The following is a 25584-nucleotide window of genomic DNA, read 5'->3' as shown; positions in this document are numbered from 1 at the left end:
AGGTCAAGTAGTTATGCTTGTTCATTCTGTTGAAGTATCTGGGGGGGAAGGGTTGGTAAGGTAAATAGGTCTATATTGCACAATTCTGTTGGAGTGGAGCAGTTTTGGGAAAAAAAAAATAAATCTGGTACTTTGAGAGGCTGTAATTGTCTGAGACAGCCATTGCGGAACACTTCTTAACAGGGGCATAGATTCAAATTGCCTTAAAATGAGTTCTTTCTCTCATTTCCCCCCCTCCCCCATTGTCCCAAATGAAGGACTCTCATGAGAGTGTGGGTTGGGGGTAGGTCTGAAAACGTCAAATGATTGGCACCAATTGTAAGATGACTTTCTAACCACGTCAGTTTTTTATCTTGCGAGAAGTAAACTTTCTCATGTCTGTTTTTCTGCGAACTAACTTCGCCACTTGCAGCAATTTAAACTCTTTGGAGAGAGTTTTGCTGCTGCAGTCGTCTTTCTTCTCATCGGTTGCTTTCTATTTATACTTTTTGGGAGCTGTGCTTAAGTGCCAGCTGATGGACTTTTGTAATGTTTCGTTCTTGATCAGTTAACTTTAACATCACAACTAGATTAAGGTATTTTGTTTCGCTTTCTCTGTTAAATGTTGAGTGTTGGCAAGTAGTGGTTGTGTTATATTTTGTGAAATGAATGTGTTGATTATAACTGTTCAAGAGTCAAGTCTTTGCTATAATTATGCAGGTCTTTTTGTTTATCTATCCATATAAAATACATAGTCAGCATGCACTGTTGAAAGTAAAATGTGAGTCGGGTCTGAAACATGTATGTAAAGAGTGCTTCCAGAAGACATATGGCTACTCAGTTTGTTATTGCGAATGTGTCTTTAACTCTTTTGCCCCCAGCATCATGGTTGCTTTCTCTGAGCATAGTAACTACATTGAACATGGCTGTATGAGTTTTCAGTAGGTAGATTCATGCAGTTTCTACAGATTAGGGTTGGTCCGTTGTTTTGGGGGGTGATGTATCTTAAAATATATCATTATGAGGCGAAGGTTGAGGTTTTGTTTCAAATTTGGATTTTTGTATTCAAAATACCTCTAGTCTTTAGTTTCTAAATTAGTCAAACATCTGGGCAAACATGTAGGTATATTCCTTAGAGGATTGTAGTTCAATGCTTAGATCACGGGGTCTTCTTGTTTATGTTAGCAAAGGAGATAGATCCCTTCAGTAGTTTGATTGCTTGGAATGGAAGGGGAACAGCCAACAGAGATCATGCCAAGCAAGAGCACCAAAACCTCTACAGCAGCCCATCGGAAAGGCAGAGAGCCCTTAGAGGAGTCCACCAGTGACATGGAAGTGGAAAATGAGGGCAACAGACAGCTTGGCGAAGTACCTCCACAAGGTAGGTCTGAATATTGTGGTTCTGATGGTGTGTAAACTTGATGATAGTACCTGTTTAGCAACAACATTCAGTTGAATTTACCAGCTGTTCCAGATAGGATTTGCTCTTTTCTCTTCTAGAAAGGAATATTGAAAGCCTTGACTCCTGGCAAGTTTAAACTGCTTTTAAAATGGTAAAGAGGGCTTGCAAAGAGTTAAAGTGTTTGGACCAGTGATTTAGTACAAGTGCAAAAGCAATTTATAGACTTTCTCCTAATAAAGCCTATTTCGTATTCCTGATCTGTAACATTGTGCTTAAGATTGTGGTACAACAGCAGGATTTTTCAAATTTATATGCAGCCAATGGTATGGGATTTCTTGGAATGGAATAAATGTCAAGTTTATTTACTTAACTCTTAAAATGATTTGACTTTCTTTTTCATGAAGCAGTGTATTTTCTTGAGTTTCTTAAGTTGAGTTTTTGCTGAAAATGTCTGGAAAAACAGCAGTGTGTGTCTCTTTAGGTGGCCAGATATGCAATTGTTAAAGCAAGGTGTTTGACAAATGGACTAATATGTTTAAATTGGTGGCAAAAACTACTGTCTATTTGAAGAAAAAGTTGCTAGTAACTGTTGAAAAGCTGCTTTGCTTACAACTAGCTGATATCCAGGGGGCCAGTTTGTTTTCGTAACAAACTTCCTGTCTTTGCAGAGTAGTTGTGCTGTCATTACAGCTTTCAGAGCATTGTGCAGCGATCCCCAAATCTTGCAGAGTGACTTGTGAGCACGCTTGAAATGTGGCTTTGCACTTATTAATGAGAAAGACTTTGCCTGTTTCAGATTTGTAGGCTTATTGTGACAGTTGTAGCTATTGTAATTGCAGAGTGCCTATTAAAGTGTGTTAGAATAAGAATTACATAATGAAAGAACAAACCCACTAGTGAATCGATGGGACATCTTAAGTATCTCTTTTTAAAGATTCAGTTCATGGAAAGAAGAATTTTAATTCCGCTTAGCTTATTTTAATAATTACAGGCAAAAGTATAGGTTTGAATCATATAGAAATGATGTTTGCTTTTCCAGTTGAACATTTTAAAAGGTGTCTAGTCATTGAGAGATTATAGTCTTTTTTTTTTCTTTCTGTTTATTTTGGATGTTTTTTAGCAGTCTCAAATGAGGTGCTTGATAATCGAAGTTTAGAAGAGATTTTGGGTAGCATCTCTCCTCCCCCACCTCCAACAATGACCAATGAAGCTGGTGCTCCTCGTCTCATGATAACTCATATTGTAAACCAGAACTTCAAATCCTATGCAGGGGAGCAAACTTTGGGACCTTTTCATAAGGTATCTTTCTTTTACCTTAAGCATTTTTTAAATGAAGGTGAGACTTCGCTGTGTGTTAGTATTCCTTCCTGTATTTTCATGTAAGCTTACCTCAAAATAGCTGAAAAATATTTAAGTTTTAGAATTACTTATGTAGTGATATTCTAAATTTTCATTATTGGACAGTAGAGAAAGCAGTTAAGTGCAACTTTGTGATACTGTACAATTTTAATTTGTCAGTAAACCTTAAAAAAGCACACTTTTCTCTTTATTTCGTTTACTGGAGAACTTTTAGGGGTGTGTTTGAAGAATGAGAATATTTTTTAGTGCCCACAAGAGACTTACGTGGCTAATCATGAAACTTTCCTTGTGAACATGCTTGCTAAATGCAGTATCGCTTTGAGTTAACAAGTTAAAATTTAGAAAGCTGAGCTGAGGTGTGGTTTTTTTATTAAATAAGTTGTACTGCTTTACCTTTGGCAGTAAAAACTAAGCTATCAAATAGTCTGCAGTTGCATGCGCTAGGAATAATTGTGTTTTAAACTGTTCACAAATGAAATGGGTGATGTACACTGGCCAGGATCTATTTCCCTTTGAATATCACTTTTTTCCTTCTATTATGCAGCGTTTTTCATGTATTATTGGGCCAAATGGCAGTGGAAAATCCAATGTCATTGATTCAATGCTTTTTGTGTTTGGGTATCGAGCACAAAAAATTAGATCCAAAAAACTCTCTGTGCTGATCCATAATTCTGACGAACATACGGACATCCAGAGTTGTTCTGTGGAAGTCCACTTCCAAAAGATCATTGACAAGGTATGTATGCTTCTATTCAGAACAGTGGAGACTTTTTTTTCTTTAAGGATTTGAAAACTTTTAATATTTGGTTATTTTAGTTTGAGCTGGGGAAGACTTCATAGCATGATTAGTTTACATTCGGGGTGTAAAACATCAGTTCAAAGTTAATTAGCTTAAATTCCTCTATTGAGTAGTGCAGTTCTTAAAATATTAGTAGGGACTCTTTTTATTTTCTGCAGGAGTAATATCTGGTGTATGTCTGCTTTAAAACTATTTAGAAATATGTAATAATCATTTTAAGAAGAAGTCGTTTTAGAGTTGTCATTTCGTTTACCTCAAGTAAATAAAACTTATTTCTGAAATTAATAGGACTCCTAAAAATTTAAAAGTCTGTTTGGACATGTTATATATTCTTAAATTTATAGTATGAGCACATATATATTAAGAAATAAAACCTATTTAAGCAAAACTTTTAAAACCAATTAGAAACTATTATAGGTTATCTAAATTTAGAAAAATATATAATGAATCTGAAACTTTCTTATTTACACTTTATATACTGTAAACATGCCTGCAATTTTAAAACAGATTTTTTTCATCAAAAATTCTGGACCTCACATCCTACCACTAAATTTTTTTGAACCTGATATTTTGTTTGAAAGAAATAGAAAGTGTTGGCAAATTAAAAAAAATATTTATTTTGCTTGCCACTTCATATATTGATAAAAACTTCTGGATATTTTTGTTGATTTATTGCAATTACAGTGCAAGGGATTTATTTCTCTTACTTCATTTAAATTTAATTTTTGTGCACACGTTCTAGCTGGAGTATCAACTGTTGAGTCTGGGATCAGTCAAAATAGTGGGAAATGTACACTGAAATTTCAAAAATTGTGTTAATAAAGTGGCAATATATTGAAGCCTTTGAAGGAACTGTTTTAAAAGACAATTTTTTTTTTCTTTGACTTGATATACATACACACATACCTTTTGCTTGTATTTATAATAACCAGATTTTAAAAATATTAAATTTATTCTTGTTTTTTTTCACTTGACTTTGTTTTAACCTCTAGGAGCTAACTTTATGATCTAAAACACTTCTGCATATACTAGATACCAATTTGATTATGCTCTTGGGGGATTGATCTGGGAAAGTGGTAGGCCAGTTTAAGTCTTTACAAGAAGCATGCATCAATTTTAACTTTTTAAAGTATAGTACCAGCTTTATTTTAGTTGCTGCTTTGTAGGTAAGTCTAAGATACCTTTTGAAGCCGATGATGTCCTATTTGTCACATCTTTGATGTTTTGCTTTTTTATCTTCTACAGTTTCTCTTTAGAACTACTCAGCTAAAAGTAACTCCTTTTCCTAGCACTATAAAAGAGGAGCTTAAAATGCAAACAGTAGTTAAGTCATTCAAGACTTCCTAATCTAAAATTTAAAGGGTGGAATAGCACAGCCGCTTTAAATTTGAAGTAGGCCTTTTCCTTTGTGATTTGAAGCAGTGGTAAAGAGAATAAATTATTTTTAAAGCAATAGCTTGTATTAGAGGTGGAAAAGGCATAATATGAAGGCCATTCAGTTTAAGTGATTTGGGCTATTTTTTTTGTCCGGTTCTCAAGGATTTTTTTTGGTTTTTTCTCTCTTTTTTGAGATATGCAGCTTTAAGACAGTTCCCACTTCTACTAGACCTCAGAGTGCAGTTGACTTAAAACCTGAACATGGTAAAACTTCTGTGCTTAATTGTGAAATGAGGTAAACCTGTGATATAGTAATTGTTTTTCTGGCTTTGTTTTTCCTTAAAACAGGAAGGAGATGATTACGAAGTCATTCCTAACAGCAATTTTTGTGTATCTAGAACTGCCTATAGAGATAATTCTTCTGTCTACCACATCAATGGAAAGAAAAAGACATTCAAAGATGTTGGTATTCTTCTTCGAAGCCATGGAATTGATCTGGACCATAACAGGTTCTTAATTTTACAGGTTGGTGTATGAATAAAAACAATTTTAAGTAAAGCTATATTTCCAGTTGTAGTTATAAAAAATACTGCCTAGCTTTTAAGTCTTGTATTTGAGGCCTTAAAGTACTCTAGCAGCACATCATGGTTTGCATGCACTAATAAAGATGCGAATCATTATTTGCTGCTTTAGAAATTTAAGGAAGAGAAACAGTTGAAGATACTAATACATTTTTCTATTAACAAATTTGTGTTCCTGACATGTGGATGAATAGAAGAGTTGTCATACTTGTTCCGCCCTAGCAGCACGTAAATATTGGTGTAGTAAAATAAACCTTAAACCCCAATATTATCGTGCTGCTTAAGCGTGGCAGAGATTCAGCAACTTGTTTATACTTTAGATAAAAGTGCATCAATATTAACTTAAATCGTAATGATTCTACTGTTAAGTTATCTACGGCGCTCATATATAGACATGGTTTTACTGGAGAAGTATGTATATAAAAATTAACTGTGCATAAAAATTGAGTGCAAGAAAAAACACATGAAGTGTACTTTTTGTTTACACTTGTTTAACAACTGTAGAGGACTCAAAGAATGGGAGGTTTATAGCCAATTCAAGCTATGTTTTTAAAAGCTACAGTTTACAGCTCATACTGTAAAAATAATCATAGAATTTGTCAATATAATATCACTTATATTCACGTTTGACCTTAAAATTATAAGGCTTGCTGGCATCTGTTTGCTGTTTAAAAGACAGGCTGAAGAGAACCACACTAATTCTTTCTCGTTTTTAAATAATAATGGAAAATTTTGCTATGTGCCAAACAATTACTTAAAATGTAAATTGAGTTAAAGTAGTTGATGGAAGTATTTAAATATTAATTCAATTGAGTAACTATATCTGCAATTACCTGTAATTATTTCACTACTATTACTAACAGGTCCCAAATCTACTCTTGAAGGATCATGGCCTAGAAAATTAGTGAACAGTGGGAGCCTCCCAAGGTCTGAAATTTTTCAATAGCGTTTATTTTAGGCCTGTTTCTGTCAAAGGAGCTTCCAGTTCCCCTCTAAAAAAAAAAAAAAAAATCTAGATAGGTCGCTGTGCTTGCTTCACTTCCTCAAGCCTTTTCGTGCAGTCCTTTTTTACAGTTACACCCACAAAAAGAGGATATATCTGTTTTGAAGTCTCCATGCCAATTAATTATTCCCTCCAACACTTTATTCCTGTATTTTCTGTTACAAGATGGAGTGAGAAATACCTCCAATAAAACAACTGTCGTAAATACACTCTTTTTCTATACAGTTGTTCTGAAGCATTTTAGCAAAATTTCTAAAAGGGAGAGAATGCAGAGTCAAAGATTAAGCTAGGTAGAAATTACGGTGCAGAGATATCTAAAGCTTAGTGTTAAAGAACATGCCCTTTTACCACTGGAAGGAGGGGAAGGTAACATTTGGGAGGGAGTATTGCTAAGCATTTTTAATTTATTTTATTTTTCCCCCCCAAATGTGATTTTTTTTCTTCTCCCATTAATTGTTTCCCAGGAAGTTATCAATGAGGAGAGCATACCTTTTCCTAAAAGCTTGAGTTTTATGCTTTCCACCTGTACAACGGGAAATAAGGGGGAGGTATAACCAATATTAAGGCATAAAGCAATGGTTCCCACCATTATTTTTTTCTTTCATTCCGCTAGGCTCTGTGGGTAGTGTATTATCATGAATGGCAGAGGAAACTCTACTGAGATTTTCTGTGTTTCTTTAGTCTTCCTGACTGAAGCAAGGTCCTACCTCTTTGCACATAAGGTTTTGCACCTTTTTAAAGTGAAATCTACTGATCTGGTGATTCAAAGTTGAGTACTTCCCAGTTGGGAAATGTAGCAATACTTTCCCATAATGACAGCAGAACTTCAAAACCCAAATACTAAAAATTATAGTTAGAAGTAAATGAGACCATGTTAGAAGGCTAAGGCTGTGAACTACTATCACAAGGGCTGCCCTTTTTTCCCTAATGTTTTTCAAATTAAGTTATTTAAAATTGGAGGGATAAGTAACAGGTTTATTTAGGTTTTGCTCTGCTCTTAGGCTACCCTAAGTTTAACTTGATACCAAGTCAGAGTAATTTCTCATTTAAAATAAGTTATAAATCTCTTTGATTTTTGACTATGTCAAGAGGGTGTAATTAAAGTATTTCACTTGTAATATAGATTTTGGGCAAAAATGTTAATTAAGGATTATCAAATGCTGGTTTTGGTCTGTGACAGAATATGTGCTAGTTAGTACTAAAGAAAAAGTTGTAAGAGAACATATTCTACATGTAGTAACAAAACTTTTAGATACTTGATTATATCTTGTTAGCATATTTAATGTTACTCAGTGGAAAATGTTTGCTTTTTAGAAGACTGCTTTATTTTTTTCAGTTTCTTGTCCCCATTTCGCCCCCTATTCTGCAGTCTCTTTCTGACATAGCAGATTTGGTGCCTTGTAGGATAAGATTTAAAAGCTTAGGCCAGACTGAATTTTGTAAAAGTTGGATAGGGCATGGTACAGATACTTCCGCTGATGCCATACTGAAAATATTAAAATCAAACTACTGATGACTTCTGAGAGTAACACTACAAAAAAAGACCTGTGGAAAAACAGAATATGTAAGACTAATTGAGTAGTTCTAGAAGTATTAAAAATTCTGTGCCTGAACTAGCTAGTTGAAAAAAATCTTGTTTAAAAATGGTTTTGGTTACAATGGGATATTGCCAACACTTACCAGGAGGAGTTTGTCATTTTTGTGATCCTTAAGTTCTAACACTACATATTTCATGTTGTTAATAAATTGCTATATGCTTTTATACTTTAGGAATAGACAACTGTTCAGTGCATTTTTAATGAGCTTTCCACAGCCTGAAACTGCAACAGGAAAAAATGCATCTTGTTGCTTACAAAAAAAAGTATGCTAAGCATTGTAGTAAAATCTAGCATCTTGCTGCTATTTTTCTGTCTTCCACACGTAATGCCCCAGCTTCAGTAACTTGTATATCTGTAAAGAACAACAAATAAAATTACTTAGCTTTTCTCAAAAGATTTACTTGGAACATCAGTGTATATATACAGAAAACTTGTGTGGGTTCTGTGCTCTGACCGGGCTGGGCAAAACTCAGAAGGTAAGTAGGTTTGCTGTTGCTCAGTAGTGACTCCTCTGAACAGGTTAACCTTGAGGCCAGAAAAAAAATCTCAGCTCCTTTATCCTGGCTGGTTTGCCTCTAAGGAATTATTAAATAAATGGGGAGCATTTGAAGCAATGTCAGTTTTGGACATCGCAGGGTAGGCATGTCTGGGGAGCAAAGCAAGCTGGTTGTGGACAGCAACCGTTAATGCCTGTTGAAATTTGCTTTTGCAGTCTTTCAAGGTAAGAGAAGTACAGTCGATAAAAACTTTTTAAAAGGAAAGTGGAGTTTCATAGGTAACTCCCATTCAGCAACTTTGCAAGTGAATATTGTAGAAATGGTAATAAATGGCACAAAACTCTGAATTAATTTTGTACTAAAAGACAGTATCATGGGAGCAGACTTCTGTGAGTTGATTTCAATTTATTTTAGAAGCTGCTTTCTTTCAAACAAATGGAAACTATTTTAAGTAAATTTTGTACTAATTACAGTAGTACTTCACTTAAATGTATTTGATAGACTTAATTAAAATATTCTCATGTAATCTTAAGCAAGTACAAACAACTACAGTGATTTTTATATGTATGTATTTTTGTAACTGATTGGAACGGCATTTTCTAATGTACTAAGTCTTATCCTATGGCAAGACTATGTTGCCAGAAAGGAAGTTTAGTCAAGTTTTTCACCTGCTGCTTTGTGGAAATAATGTAGGAGTCGCTCTTCCAGTGTATTGGAGAGGAAATGAGGGAGAGCAGATTTTCTTCTCACTCTGAGATAAGCCAGAAGTTCCCAATTGTTGAGGTCTGCTTTCCTAATGAGGCACACCAACATTTGAGCTAAAGCACTGAGTGGAGCACTAGCTGAAAAGCTCTACTGGGATTATAAATGGAGATATATGCTGCCAACATTGGTGGTGAAGAGAGGTTTGTTCTAGAAAGGTCAAGGACAGCTGAGCTGAAGTGGTAGGAAGAATTAAAGCAAGTGTGATAATATAATTAAGTAAAACCAGATTCTTTGAATAAAATGTTGTGTAAAAATAGAAGCCTCACACTGATTCATAGAGGACAGAATCAATTTCACTGACTGTTTAAATATTACGCTTTATGCTGAAGTGAATATAGAGCAGTGTAAGATCTGCTAATATGTCTATGTGCAGTTTCAAAATGCATTCTCTTACATTATCAGAAAACTTATGTTGGCAATTCCTATGATTTTTATTTTGCAAATTGCAACATTTTAATCAGTGTTTATTAAGCTTTCTTCAGAAAAATAGGGGACTATGAAAAGTGGAGGAAAGGACTTTTCTAGGGGCAGTGTATAATTGAAAGTGATCAATTAAATAGTTTAATTAGAACATACCAATAATCTTAAGTCAAACATTGTAGGTTGAGTTTGACAATAAGTGACTTAGATTCCAAAGTGAGTCTAGATTTGCACTCAATTTGTATTCTTCTATTAAATACAAGAATGTCCTTAAGAAAGGTTCTAAAATTATACAGATGTGCAAACAGCTTGACAAAGGCTACTTTTAAATTATTTCCAGAATGCAGAATAGTAGTTTTGTGCAAACAACTGAATGTTGTATAACAGGCTAATTCTAAGTCTTTCCTCATCTTTGGACAGTAGTGGCCTTGTAGATTTGTGTATGTGCATTTATTACTTATTTGACTTTCTTGATTTCCCACCTAGCTTATAACACTTTTCTTGGAAGGCAGAGAATGATGTTGAGTATTTAATACTTTCTCCCCTCCTGTATATTTGCCATCTAGTAAAATTGAAGGGTAGAAATGAGATACGACTGCAAGCATTAAGTAATAGCAGCAATAACATGGAATTGGAAAAAAAACCTGTTGTGGCTTACAACAAGAGCTGTATTACAGTCATGTTTCTAGGAGAAGGGTTGATGTTCGCTACTACTTTTTCTCTAATTTTACTCCAAATTGACTTTTGCTGCAGTTACAAATTCTGTCAAACAAACATGTAGAATTGGAGCTGCATCAGAAAAGAACCTGAACCTTATTAGTTGTAATTTAGTATTAATGCTAGTTCTAATGTCAATGTTCAAAAGTGGGTTAGAATAGAAGACCAAAGAAGGAAAAACAGTAATTGGAATTTTGCAAAATTAGTTTTGGATTTTCTATCTCTTAAGTCTCTGTAGAAAAATAGATTTATAGTAAACACTCTAAATGTTCTAATGTGGTTTCTCCTTCAAGCAAATCCAAGGTGCCACTGGTTTCATTCTCCCGGCTGCGTAAGTCATTGCTCTTCCTTTTGCTGATGATGCTAAGAAGTTGTGTGCATTGTGTTTTCAACTCCTGTAGCTGGCTGGTGAAATACTTGCAAAATCTCTTGTCCACGTTTCCCTTGCTCTGGGAGAAATGCTTCACTGTTTGAAAGAAATTGAAATATAGCTGTGTTCCATAAAATAAGATTACAAATTCTAAACTTTGCTACTATCTTATTAAGAGAAGTTTGCCTTATGCCAGGTCAGTTCTGTCTAGCCTTCCATATTAAAAAGTTAAGAAAAGAATTGAAATTGGGTTATAATTTGGATTGATCAAGATTGATTTTCTTCAATAGGACGAACAATAACAGATTTTGCCTATGGCTACTATAATCCCTGACAAACCTTTGAGTCAGAGGTGGCTGTTTTAATTGCAAGTACTGTTTTCTCAGCATTTTGGATACGCTGGCTACTACTCAACTGTTTGCTTCAGTTCAGTGCTTAAAGGACAAGTTCTGTTGATCACCTGTTGCATATAAAGAAAACCCTATTGTTTCGGAGTTCAGTGTGGTATGAATTTTCCGAATAACTCAAATAGCCCTTTTTTGGGAACAAACGTTCATGCTTAAACCATTTTAATCTAAAATTCAACAAGTTTACATTAAATCTTTTTTATACGTGCATATATAATAATGCTCTGTCACAAACATCACAAGACCGTTAATCTTGTGATGCTTGACAAAGTTAAATTAAATGATGTTCTGACCACTGTCTACATTTGCATATTACTTAAATGAAATGGAGTTATGTAATGCCATAAAGTTGCAAACTGTAATTCATTTAATCAGTTAATTTAGTAAGCAAATTGAATATACATAATGACAGTATTAGGAAGTTACAAGATTATTGTAATTGTGCTGTAACAGGTGTTATGCTCGGGATTACAGTATAGCCTGCTGATACCCATCCATCACTCAAAGAACTACCTGAAAGGAGGTTGTAGCGAGGTGGGTGTCAGTCTCTTCTCCCAAGTAACAAGCGATAGGACAAGGGGAAATGGCCTCGATTTGCACCAGGGGAGGTTTAGATTGGATATTAGGAAAAATTTCTTCACCGAAAGGGTTGTCAAGCATTGGAACAGGCTGCCTGGGGAAGTGTTCCCTGGGAGGGGAACACAGGGAGGGACTCCCCTCCAGGGACTCACCATCCCTGGAGGTATTTAAAAGACATGTAGATGTGGTGCTTAGGGACATGGTTTAGTGGTGGACTTGACAGTGCTAGGTTAACGGTTGGACTCGATCTTAATGGTCTTTTCCAACCTAAATGATTCTATGATTTTTGGACTCAATAACAAAACGTCCTTTTATGGGTGTTTGAAAAGCCTTAAAAACTAGTATGTTACCAAAAGTATGCTACCATTACAGTGAAACTAATAAAATACTGTTCTGAATTTAAAAAAAGCTGTGATTGCATTAAAAATACCAAGTATTATAGCTACAGTTGTCATATCTAAAATTTTGCGATGGTTTAATGTAATCTTGAAACAAAATTACCTGTTTTGACCGTAACCCCAGCTGACAGCTTTCTCTCCAAGTACTGTAACACTTCTGCTACAAGGCAGGAATTAGAAATTGGACAGACTGTAGTAGCTAGGCTTATTTTACTTTTCATTACTCCAAATGCTGGTGTAGCAAAAGCATTCTGAAATGAAGCTATCATCTTTTATCAATGCAGAACCACAGCTAGGTAGATTTGACATCTAGGTATGACAGGGTAAATCCAAATGTTGAAACTTCAGGAAACTTCTTATGAGAGGAAAATATCCAGGCTATTACAGGAGATGCTCCCTATTTGCAATTGGCTTCCTTTGTACAACTTGAAGAAGTAAGAAGGCTTTCCTCCTGCCCAGCACCTCAAAGGTGGAGAAAATGTAAATAAGAAGAACAGCTTGTATAAAGGATTTGTCTAATTTACCAGTATCGACAAAATGTGTGATTTTTTAAGCCTGGATTCAATTGATAAAACACATTGAAGTTCCACAAAGGGTTCAGAAGATTTCTTGTGTTCTACTTGCAACAGTTGAAGTGGGAAACTGAGACAAATAGCATGTCCTGCTCTCTAAGGTAATGCCTCACTAAGTTTCTCAGCCATGTGTAAAAACGCAAAAGGTTTTTCCAATATATAGTATTGCATCTTCTAGGCAGTATTTTCTCTAAAACTGTTCCTCATTAGCAAAACTGAATGTGAATTTCAATTCAGTTAGATGTTACATTACTTCACTTTTGAATTCAACTAGTGTTGAAGAGCTCCTCTCCCAAAAACCCCTCCAAAAACTAAAACACGACGACTGCAACAGAAAATTCCCCTCAAAAAACACCCAAACTACCCAGTACTCCCCCCCGCCCCGAGTGCAGTACACTTCCATCTACTGGATTCTAAGATACAAAATTCCCTTGTTACAATATATGTTTTAATGTGTCCCTGCTTTACTGTGCTTCAAAAGTGTTCTTGATGTGTGGGTTTTAACACTCAAAAGTTAGTCCAATTTGTTAGGTTGTATAGGATCACGCTAATCTATCCCAAGGTTTTCAGCACTTTATTTTAAAGCTTCAGATTAAGACACCAGAAATTAAGTGACAACCCACAATCCTGGAAAATGGTTTTTACCTACTTGCTGCCATAATTTTTCTGTGCAATGCTAATAAAGTAGATATGGAAATGTTGTATTAACAGCTTAGTTGACAAAACTCATTGTGTTGCAAGACACTGTCTTTCAAAAGTTATTTTTTCCCAAATTTTCAGGGATGAGAAGAGGAGGCAGTAATTGGTAAGCAAACATTTTTCTCTATAGGTTCTCCAGAAATAACTAGTCATAATGCAGGCAAGTTTTTGCAACCAAAGAAAAAAGTATTGGTTGTTTCTTCATGAAGAGTTTTAAGGTTGCTGTCAGTAATCTTTCACTGTCAAAGGCTTTTTGCTAGCCCTGTCTCGTTTCATACCAGAATTTTAAAATGGAATCTGATGGCTGTATTCTGAAACTCCAGAATTCCAGTTCCAGCACTATCACAGGCTGAACTGCTATTGGTGCATAGCACAAATTACCAACAACTAGTTTATCAACATTTGAGGCTGGATAATGTCAGTATTGGGATTAGTGCATTATGCCATTCAGACTTCTTAGCTTTGTAATTAGTGCTTCAGTCCACCGACCCTACTCTCAATGTAAAGGAAGGTTGCTGGAACATAATGCTACTGTCTGCCAAGAGGAACAAACAGAAGTGAAAAGTAGTATCCTGTTTCAAGACTAATGGTAAGAGTTGCAGAAAGGCAGCTTAATGAGTAGGTCAAAACTTTATCAGGCAGTTTGATAACCTTGTTTAAAATTCAAATCTTCATATGCCAGAAAAGATTGGATAAACTCAGATTAAAAGGTTTCAGTTCTGAGAGGATCAGCTGTTTTTAGAAATGAATGTGTAATTTTAGAGAAAATAGTAGTAGTTCTAAGAAATTAGGTCATAGAGAGTTTAGGCATTTTATTGTCCCACCTTTTGAAGGCTACATGGAAGGTGAAATTCTTCACCTTCACAAATTTGCTCTAGGAATTTACATACAGCAATGGAGTGCAGCTATTTAAGTAAGCTGCCCGCATTGTTAGAGATGTGCTAGTCCTAATGAGAATTTTAGTCTAACGTGAATACAGAAGAGTGTGCATGCAACATAGAAACTGAAACTTGATGAATTCTGTCTATAATAATGTCTTAAATGTACAGTGTTCCTAAAATCCTTCTAGGATGAAAGTATAACTTCTACTGAAATGCACAGAACTCAAAATAGGTAGACCCTTGACTTGGCAGCCTCGTAACGTTAAAATAGTGATAGATTATGCTGATGATGTCGCCACTTCTGTCACTTCAGGCAACTTTATGGGCATCCACCCACTGCATCCTCATGGGCTTGAACATAGCAGGCACAACAAGTCCAGGCGCTCCTGGCTAGCGTATTTTGTGCTGCTGCTTCACTGTGTGCAGCACAATTATTATGAGCAATTCTTACACTGGTTTTTGAAGGCTTTTACAATTTACTTGCTTTAAAGTTTTTGCTCTTATGCACAATAGAAATTTAAATTTAGAAAGTATCTTAAACATCATGGCACTGAAATAATTCACCTCCTCAAGAGTTCGGCTATGCAAAGGAAGGCGGAATCTCCAGCTTCCAAGTTCCTTGAAGTAATTCCTCATACTTTTCACTAGAGGAAATGGCTTTCAAATGAGAATGGCTCTTGCCCTTTTTTTATAATGTTGTAGCCTGCTGTCAAGCAACATTTCTCATTATCTGCCACAGCGGTCAGTTAACTTTATTGCTTAGAAATTTCTCCACAGATAAACTTGTGTTCTCTATTAGAATGTACCAATAATTGTTTTCTGGTAACTAAGCTGAGGCATTCTGTAGAAACTGTTATTTAGATATATGTTCTTTATACAGTATTTGAGTTGACTACCTCTGTTACTGGTGATGTGCCAGCATCCCAATGATAACTTCAGTCTGACATAGAAGACTTCACACACAATGCAGAAACTGAAATTGGGTTTGTAATTCCATTTAGAGTTCTTGCACTGAATGTAGAGCCTTCCCCAAATACTCAATGGATATTTGATGCTTTTTCATACAGTGATTACTTAACTTTTGTGGATGTTTTTTTCTTTTAGCTGTCTGCCAGTGTCACCAATGTCTTAGTGTTGACATCCATTTTGATTGTCTTCTCAACTAAATAGACGATTTACTTTTTTTTTTGCACGTTGCTCCCTATCCTCTCATGAATTCATGCCTGTGAACTAGAGAAAGATAGCTGAGGCAAATAATTAAAGAGATTTCCTGGTGGTCCGTTCTGAGACTTTTTAAATTTAGGTGTGACAGCTATGTTAAGCATGCCCAAGCATGTGTTCTTTTCAAGAAATGTCTGCCTGCTGACTTAGTTTCACTTTCAAAAATGCTGTCTGTATTTTGAAAGGTCTTTTACTAGATAAATGAGCGAAGTTGTATTTTTGGTTTTTTACATAATTCAAATAATGAGTCAAGTAATAAGCACAGTTGAAAAGTTAGGAAACAGTTAAATTGACTACCAAGTTTTAACAATGCAGAGTTGTAAAATGTTTTTCCCCTGTTAATCATTGTCATGACTACTTGCAAGAAGAGCAGGTACAACTTTTTCAGTCTCCTTTATCAATTAAAATAGCTGGAAACCTTTTCGTTTCTTAATATGTTAACTATAGGGGTGGACTAAAAAGATTTCTTAATATATTAACTTGGTAAATAAAATATTAAATTATATTAAATATTAAATAATACTCTCATTCAGTTATTATTTATAGTTTCTAAATGTTTTCATTTTTACCCTTGATAAGAAAAGAATCCAAGAATTAGTAGGTAGTCCATCTACATCTCATCACATAAAATGAAAGAATATGTAATTCTAAAATTGCTTGCCTATGGTGAAGTAGAGGAATTGCATATAAAATTGGCAATAGCCAGCCTGAGAAGTTCAATTCCTGTGTGTTATCTTCTCAACACTACTACATTGACTTCAGTTTAGGCCATACATACAATAACATTTTGAAAAGTTGAAGTTTACCAGTAATTCCTGGTCATATGGTGATGTATTTATTTGCCATGTAGACAACCAAACCCCTGATTTCTAAATTTATGAGGTTATAGAATTAGATACAATTGGATTAAATTTCATTAGTTATTTACTATATCATTAAACGTATTGTAGTTATATTCCATTACATTAGTGAGCTATGGAGAACCCTCAGATGGTTGTGACTTAAAGATGGTTAATTATACTTAGCCAGATCATAAAAAAAGTTGACTGACATTCCTTGCTTGGCCATAATTCCTGTGCTCATCTTAAAGCCAGGGTAGTTTTGTAGTTTATGGTAGCACCTAACTTGAGGGATATACATGCAGTGTAGAAAATTCTTAGACTTGATGCTCAGCACCTGAATTAAATACTTTTTCTGTGGTTGTTTTTTCTTGGATGTAAACAGAGGAAATGCTTTAATGCAAGAAGAAACAAAATAGAGACTTATGACAATTCCACAAAAATTTAGGTTACGCAGTTTCCTACCCATGAGCAGTGTCTCGCTGACATGGGTTTTGGTAGAGAAATCATACTTTCATGGCAAGGGAGCAAATGTGTAGTTGGAATTTGTATATAATACAACTGCAGGTATTAGAAAACTAATTGTTTGGCTTTTTGGTGTGCATAACAAATAAAAAATAAGAGTTGGGTTGTTTTGGGTTTTTTTTGTCTTGTCAAACCTGCTGACGCTTCTTAGGAACAGTGATTATCAGAATATAAAAGCTCAGAGTCATTTAACTTCTAGAATTTTAAATAAAAAAAAAAACAACAAACAAACCTCTGCCTCTGTGTTTTACTCTAACAAAGGAATTACATGCAAGAAAGACTTATCTTAATAAATACTAGTTCTTATTTTGCAAAATCTGCAAAACTTCACTTTTTCCCTTCTACTCAGCCAAATGGTATTTACTAATTGGAAGAAAAGTGTAGGGCCACTAGGTGTCATTGTATACCGAGTACATGGAATGAACTAACCGGCAAAAAATTCTGGTAACTTCCTTAGCTAACATTCAGGAGTACCTTATCCTTAACTTTCTTAGCTGGTTACAGGTCTGACTTAGAATGCTTGCCTAGAAATCCTGCCCTTCATTGACTTCTGTGACTGTCCTTTCTGGTTCTCCAGAAGTCTCATTAATCACCCCTCCTTCTGTATGTTCTTGAGAAGTTCTTCCTCATCCATACTTTTGTAGAGGCTTAGCTGTCAGCTCAACAAGCAGCCAACAATGACAACTAAATTCCTAACTGTATTTTCAGTCTGTGGATATAGACTTAGGCTTTTTTTACATACCTAGCTTGGAATATAAATTATATTCCAATTATATATATTTATATACTGGAATATAAATTTTGTTTTCTCTTTAAATCTTGTCAGTTCTAAAACTAAATTAAAAACTTTAATCCAGCTTGTTATTTCATGTGTTTAAAAATTGGTCACAAAGACCAATAGTGGTGCTCCGCAGTGTTGGTTATCTGTTTTACAAATAAGTTGTCTCTTGTCACGTACCTAACTATCCAGGTTTTTGAAGGATGAATAATTTTTACTCAGTGTTCTCTTTATTTAATTTTTGCAGCATATATCACATCTATTCTTGTTCCAGATACCATTTTAATATGCGTATATTTAATTTCATGTCTTCACCTTCTGATATAAAATCATGTAATTTACAAAATATAATCTGTATTTTGAAAGATATTGTGCTACTCTGTCATAAGCATAAAACTTTGATAGTAGATTTTTTTGTTGGCTAATGATAGCATCAGTAAAATAAACAGTCCTTGTCAATGTCTCAGTTTAATCTTTCCTAATTCTTATTTTTTAAAAAATCAAATTATTGTTACTATTCAGCTTAATTTAAAGTTAATGCTGTACATAAAGAGAAATTAAATGAAGGAAACCTAATACTTAAAGAATGTTTTTCTTTTTCCAACAAGGAAGTCTCAGTTGTATGAATTACAAGTCCAGTTCATCCATCAGACACGATTTTATGGACCTTCTGTTTTCTAAAGAGAACCCTCAGGGACTTCAATCCTGATGAAGCTACCTTAAGACTATTGAGTGCTACATGACCTAGAGGGCATGCTTTATTCTTTTCTTCTTTTTTTAGGTTGGGGAAATACATTTTGAATCTTTAGAGAAATGAAAAAATGTTTAGACCTGAATGTTGGCTTCAGAAGAAGACGCTGTTTTTCATGCACATCACCACCATGCACTCCTTGGAGGAAATTTCTATTCATTTTGATCTTTGTTTTCCCAAATATATTGCTACTCTGAATAGTCAGTTTTGATTACTGCATTATTTTGTTCTCTTTTTATAATGCTAGATTATGGTCACATACCTGCATTCCAAAGATGTTTGTATTTTTTCAGAATGCTAACTCCCACAGAAAAAAAAAAAGTAGGAAAACATCAAACTTTTCTTTTCAAAGGGGGAAGTTGAGCAAATCGCAATGATGAAACCGAAAGGCCAGACTGAACATGATGAAGGCATGCTTGAATACTTAGAAGACTTAATAGGATCTGCACGACTAAAAGATCCTATCCAAACTCTGTGTCGCAGAGTAGAGATTTTAAATGAACAGAGAGGAGAAAAGGTGAGTCTCAGAAAGTTTTGTTTGAATTATAAATAAAAAACCATAAACTTGTAATGTTTCACTATTGGATTTTTTTAGAAAAACAGTTAACATAAAGACTTGGTTAAAATTTGGCACTCCTCTACACGCGTAGAAGTACAGAGAAATTTTGAATTTATTGCATCTGCTGTTTCTCTCAAAGAAATGGGCAGTCAACATCAGTTGCCTTTCTTTAAACATTTATAATGCTGTTGGCTTTTGATTCCCAAAGGTTTGAATGTTTGAGTTAGAACACAGGATTTTACCTGCTGAAGACTCTTTGATCATATCTGCATGCGTTAAATGCTTCGCAGACTGACTAGAGAAACAGATTATAATTTTCTGAATACATCCAGATAGGGCTTTTTATCTGCCTTACTCCTATCACTAAATAGCAAATAGGAGAAGTAGCAGGGAAACCTCTCATATGCTAAGAAAAGGAGAGAGGAAGAGGAAGGCAGAGCATTGGTGAGGTGATGCACACACAGCTGTATGAGGAGGCTTAAAAATACAGAAAATTAGTTGTGACTTGAGCTATGTAGAGCTATTGCAGAACTTGCTTTCATAACGTTTTATTTGCAATGAGTTCTAAAAGTACTAAATAATATCAAAGTTTTTTACTTGATGTGTCCTTGGTAAATCTTAATATGTTGCAGACTTTTTTTAAAGGCTGGGAAGGAAAACAAAGGACAGTAGTTGCAGGAATTAACTTAAAAGGGGCTAGTCTAAAGGTTGAAATATAGAAAAGAACATATACGGACTGTCTATATGTAACTCCTCTTTATTTCTCACCTACATTTTCCTTGATTTGCCTAAGCTGTTACTAGCATCTGTAGGATCCCTTTATTAGTTTTAAATTACTGTTTTAATTGCCCTAAAAGTACAGTCTCTGCTGTGGAAATGGTGATCTGTTATTTCAGAAAGCTTGTAGTGCTAAATTGCCTTGCAGAGTTAATTGTTGAAGACCATCTCTCCAGAGGACGTGTGCTACAAAGGGTCTGGGGTTTTTCTCATGGTTTGTTCTTCTGTAGTACTAGCATTAAAGTCAGCTCTGACTCTCTGTCTTGTCTAGTTAAACAGAGTTAAAATGGTGGAAAAAGAAAAGGATGCCTTGGAAGCGGACAGGAATAAAGCCATTGAATTTCTTTGTTTGGAAAACAGAATGTTTAAAGAAAAGAATCATATCTGTCAATACTATATGTAAGTACTTCTCTAAAGTTTTGATTTGGCTTTAATGTGGTGGTGGTGGTGTTAAACTCTGCTTCCATATCTCTAGTTAGAGATATTTTGCATTTCTTAACAGCCATATCAGTCCTACAAAATTAGCTGAATAGCATGTGGAAAATAAAGACCATTTTCATAAAAACCTTAAAAAAAAAAACCAAAAAAAACCAAAAAAAACCAAAAAAAACCCTAACCCCAACACAACAACAAAAAAACCCGCTTGCCAGCTTCTTACAAAGTAAAGTAGTCTGGCAAATCAATCTCTTACATCTTTATACTTCAATTGAGAAAGTAGACCACTTAAAGACTATTTTTCATCTGAAGTGTCTATGCTGTTACATTTCCTTGCTGTTTTGTATTAAATTGGCAAGGTTAGTCAATAATGGATATTAGGATTTAATACTTTACATAATCACTTTGTTACACTTAAGATTGGAAATATATATTCATTATGAATGTTAGCTTTATGGAAAAAAGTGGAGTTTTCGGTTTGGTTTTTTTCTAGCTATGACCTAAAGAAACGAATAAATGATATGGAAATGCAGAAAGAAAAAATTAATGAAGAAACAAAAGATGTTAACGAGAAGAGTAGTAAACTTGCAGATGAAATGAAAACCAAGAATAAAGCTTTAAAAGAACTTGAAAAGTAAGTACTTTAGGTATAGACTCGTAAGCTAAGAGTACTCCGTTTTATATGTTCTGCATATGTGGTGTTAGAGTCAGAAAAAGCTGTGGGAGTTGTATTGGTGGGGGGGAGGGGGAAACACCTGAGAAAGCAGAAGTATACAATAGTTGCATGGGAAGATGATCAAACACGGAACACAGCTGGGTTTTTCGGTAGTTCTTCCACCAAAAACTTAAATTATCTGATGAACAGAGTCACTTATGGTATATCTAAACATTCCCTGGCATGAATTAAATGATCTTTTGCATAAAAATAAATTAAAAAAAATTCTCATTGGTTTGATTTGGTTCTGCAGGTTGGTCCTCTTGGAGAAATCTGGGTAATATTCACAATTACAATAAGAAAAGGTCTGATTTTTGATGGATTTTAAAGTACACACTTTTTTGTATTGACTACAAAAATTAATTGGGAGATTGTTTCAGGGGTTTAGGTATACAACCATAATGCTTAGGTACATGGATGTTAAGTATTTTTCTCTGGTTTCCTTATGTATCTCTTATGCATAAATTGTGTTTCCCTAAAATTGATTTGTCTGGGTGCTAATCTCCAATCCAACTGCAGTATTAACCTTCTCATCTTTTGAGATCATAGATTATTTGTGAGAGATGTGAATTATAAATTCTATCAAAGAAAAAAAAAATCTGAAAATGTGTTTAATATTGCTTTGTTAGTTGATCTTTTTCTGATGAAACATCACTTCCCCTGGGAAAATACTGTGAACATAAGTATTGGATGTTGTTTCTCACAAAACCTGAGAAGTATTGGTTTAAATTCTATATGCTTAACTTATTAAGCTAACCTCTACTGACATTATTTTTATAGGGTATGGAATAGATTATGCTTTCTTTTTTTCCCTTTAGGAAACTCAATAAAATTACAAAGTTCGTAGAGGAAAATAAAGAAAAATTTACTCAGTTGGATTTGCAGGATGTTAAAGTAAGGGAAAATCTAAAACATGCCAAAAGCAAGGCTAAAAAACTGGAGAAGCAACTTCAAAAGGACAAAGAAAAGGTAGCGCGAACTGTAACCTGATTTACTTAAAGAAATAAAATTGGTTGCTCTAGATGAGAACATCTTTGTGCAGCTGGGATAAAATAGCAAAGGACACCAATTGTACTTTGTGCAACAAAGATGGAAAAACATGTTTTAAATCTTTTAATCAGATATTTTGTCATTTAAATAAGATAAGGATTTTGTTTGCAAATCACTTACTGAAGTAATGCATTATTCTCCCTTAAACCATTGCTCATTGCACATCGTACTGTGGGAGACTGGCCAGCAGTACCAGGCTGTTTTCTGCCTAAAGTCAAAAGCTGTCCTGTTGCTTCTCAGCTCTGTTGGGAGGTCTTATGGCTTGCAAAGCATCTTCTTATCATGTTTGACATTACAGGAATGTTGCATGTGCTCACTACCTTCAAAACATTTTTTTTTTTCTGTTTCCCTAGTTAGTTTAGTTAACTTAATGGATATATTTTACCAAGTTGGTTGTTGCCAGCTGTTATAGAACTTAAATCACTCTTTGGATTAAGAGTGGCCTTCTGAAAGTAGGTATTTAAGAATTAAGCCTTATTGTGATTCAAAGACTTGAGTTCTTATGTGTAAAGCTATGCTTTTACTGCTGTGGCTTGCTTCTCTCTGGATGGGCTCTAGAACTGAACAAGCCTTGCAAATAAAATCCAGGCCTCCTGCTAGAGCCACAGTGTATCTTACCCTACAGAAACACGTGAGCTTCATTAGGGCTTATGCTTCCTTTGACTTCCACACAGCACTTGAAAGGCAGGGTTTAAAGATAAGGCAAAACTGTTTTGTTTCAGTGGGAGAGGAAGTTGAAAGTCTTTTCCTTGCGTAGGTAGAAGAATTGAAAAATGTACCTTCCAATAGTGAAAAAGCTATCAGCGAAGCAACATCTAAGAGAGAGCTTCTTGAAAAGACAAAAGAGAAAGAAGAAGAAAAACTCAAGCAGGTTATGGATAGCCTTAAGGAAGAAACACAGGGACTTAAGGAAGAAAAAGAGGTTTGAACTCTTTTGACTTATACTTACTGTTTTAACTGATGGATAGCTTTTATACTTACGAATGAAACGATCACAAGATAGTTGTAAAATGCTATTTAATATCACAAATACACTGTTTCATGTGTTAGTTCAATGGAGCCGAACTGGGAAATTAATTTTGAATTTATAATCAGAGCTAAATCGTTCTCATTGTTGTGTGCTTTTTATAGTGACCGTGTGTCATCAAGTATATCATTCATATATATATTAAATAATTCTACACTTCCATTATTTGAACACACTTTAATTTTCTCCCATGTTTAAGTCAATATGTTGCTTAAATAAACAACAGATTTTGAAATGGTATGTTCCAAGCCTTTCACATGGCTGTAATCTTTGATTTAATAGACAACTACTGTAATGCTTGGTTATTGTTTTTGATATTAGCTGTCTAATCACTAAACACCTGGAGGCTGGAAATTTATCCTGTAAATTTGGGGGATTATTTTCTGTACTTGAAAACACAGTTTCTCTATTTGATCTGTAATTTAGCACAACATGTAGGGCTTCTCCCAACTTTAAAGTGAGCTTTGTATAGAAATTTCTATACAAAGCTTGTATAGAAACGTTCTAAGATAATTCCCTGATGTTCTTTATAATTATGAAAAATGCCTTATTTCATTTCCATACAGAATATGTTAATTTATTAAGATATACTTATTCTTCTAGATAACATAAGTTTTCTGCTGACAGCAGAGCTAGTAAAAGAACATGCCCATTTCCTCTTTTTCTTTCATGCAGTGTGACTGATGTTACAACTAAAACCAGACAACTGTGGGATTTGTAACATTGTCCATTTTTGCAGAGCAAAGAGAAAGAGCTTATGGAGTTTAGTAAAGCAGTGAATGAAGCACGTTCAAAGATGGATGTAGCCCAGTCAGAGCTTGATATCTATCTCAGCCGTCATAATACTGCTGTGTCTCAGTTAAATCAGGCAAAGGAGGCTCTGAGGACTACTTCAGAAACCCTTAAGGAAAGGAAAGCTGCTATCAAAGATATAGATACGAAATTACCCCAAGCTGAACAGGAATTAAAGGAGGTGAGACTTACCTTTCATATAATTTCTTTGAGTTACAACACAATGTAGCAACACACAAACCAAAGTTCCACTCTTTGTTTTAGCAATAATTGTGGTGAAAATAAATGAAAAACTGCCTCCAATAAAATAACATTTAAAAACTGTATTCTAATACTCAGTTAACCAGTGAAGTAAGTATTTTATTTCAAACTTATTTTGGGTTAAGCAAATGTTAACATTAAGCACTGAAAATTAAATCCTATATATCCCTCCAAGGGAATCAGTTTAAATATCATAATGAGACATGTTAAAATAAATAAATGGTTATGTTTCTTTGAATTTCACTTCTTGCTTCTCTCTCATTCCCCGAAGGGGGTGTGTGTGTTGGGGGGAATTCCACTGCCTTGTCCTAAGCCTGATTCACAAATTCATAAGCTGTCATATTTGTATCAAAGTGTACTAAATACTAGCTAAAGTGTATCCAAATACCAGTCTTTCACTGGTAAATGTTTGCTATTCTGCTTTTCAGTGGCTGGTTTCATTGCCTACGTAATCATGAATCTAAGACTCCTGAATACAGTAGTTTTCGTGAGGCTAAGATAATGTGTTTCTTTTAACCATTAGAGAGAGAGTGAGCTTGAGAAGCTGGGAAGAGAAGAATCAGGTGCTAAGAATCTTGTTCGAAATCTGCGTCAAAAAGTAGAAGAAGCCAAAAGTTCCTTAGCACTAAGTCGCAGTCGAGGAAAAGTGCTTGAGGCTCTGCTTCAGCAGAAGAAATCTGGAAATATTTGTGGACTATATGGAAGACTGGTAAATTTTAAAAGGCTATTATACTTTTAGTCTTAAACTTTATAGGAACAGAGTGGTGTTTCTGTAATTGAGTGAAAGGTAGAATTCCTTGCTTCTCTGGTGCATTAATTTGGACAGCAGAGTTGCAAATCCTGTGGACTTCCTATAAATTAAGAGGAGGAGGTTGTTGAGATTCCTCTACTCAGCAGTAAGGAAAGGCAATGGCTATGAGAAAGCTTTATATTTTTGGTAGACTGATCTTTAAGCTAAATCAGTGGGAATATGCTCAAGCCAAGGATACTAACAATGTCTTGTAACCTGACCATGCTTTGGTCCTGCCTGTGCTTCTGTGTCGGGCTACGACTGACAGCTGTAGTGATTCCGATTCCTTTGAACACTACAAACATATATGCTGGAGAAGTATAGTGGAGTAGTGTTTTTTACCTTCTGGTGCTGCAGAGGGTAGAATCAATTGGTAACTGCACACTGGGTAGAACTGCCACGAAACTTTAAAAAAAAAAAAAAACACAAAAAAAACCAACAACAACAAAAAAAAAACCAACAACAAAAAACCACCTACAACTTGTATGTAACTTGATGTGGAACTGTACACTTTTTTTTTGCTTCAAAATTTATAAAATTTGGTGATCTCTTCGCTGTTTGTTTCCTCTTGTTTTACTTGCTTATGTGTCAAATCAAAAAGAGCAATATCGTTGTTTCAGAAGACCAAGGAAAGCTATATCATAGCAAAACGTTGAGTGTT

The 25584-nt window shown here is 34.8% G+C and overlaps 1 protein-coding gene across 3 annotated transcripts in view; it reads left to right on the top strand.

The window, feature by feature from the left end:
- The window catches only part of SMC4 (structural maintenance of chromosomes 4), a 41907-nt gene that overhangs the window by 1024 nt on the left and 15299 nt on the right, over window positions 1-25584 (top strand). Inside the window, exons 1-12 of one of the 3 annotated variants that reach the window (XM_076341441.1) lie at window positions 547-575; window positions 1165-1360; window positions 2502-2680; window positions 3285-3476; window positions 5265-5441; window positions 18870-19034; window positions 20125-20252; window positions 20782-20922; window positions 21822-21972; window positions 22811-22975; window positions 23820-24053; window positions 24657-24842. In XM_076341441.1, coding sequence (XP_076197556.1) covers window positions 1204-1360; window positions 2502-2680; window positions 3285-3476; window positions 5265-5441; window positions 18870-19034; window positions 20125-20252; window positions 20782-20922; window positions 21822-21972; window positions 22811-22975; window positions 23820-24053; window positions 24657-24842 — 1875 coding nt within the window. In that variant the 5' untranslated portion in view covers window positions 547-575; window positions 1165-1203. Of the gene's footprint in view, window positions 1-546; window positions 576-1164; window positions 1361-2501; window positions 2681-3284; window positions 3477-5264; window positions 5442-18869; window positions 19035-20124; window positions 20253-20781; window positions 20923-21821; window positions 21973-22810; window positions 22976-23819; window positions 24054-24656; window positions 24843-25584 lie in introns of those variants that run through there. The other 2 variants (XM_076341442.1, XM_076341443.1) reach the window with 2 other exon arrangements.

Source organism: Aptenodytes patagonicus, chromosome 6, assembly GCF_965638725.1.
Source record: "Aptenodytes patagonicus chromosome 6, bAptPat1.pri.cur, whole genome shotgun sequence".
Classification (NCBI taxonomy): Eukaryota; Metazoa; Chordata; class Aves; order Sphenisciformes; family Spheniscidae; genus Aptenodytes; species Aptenodytes patagonicus.
The sequence above is the reverse complement of the archived record's forward strand: the minus strand, read 5'-3'. Positions and strand labels throughout refer to the sequence as shown.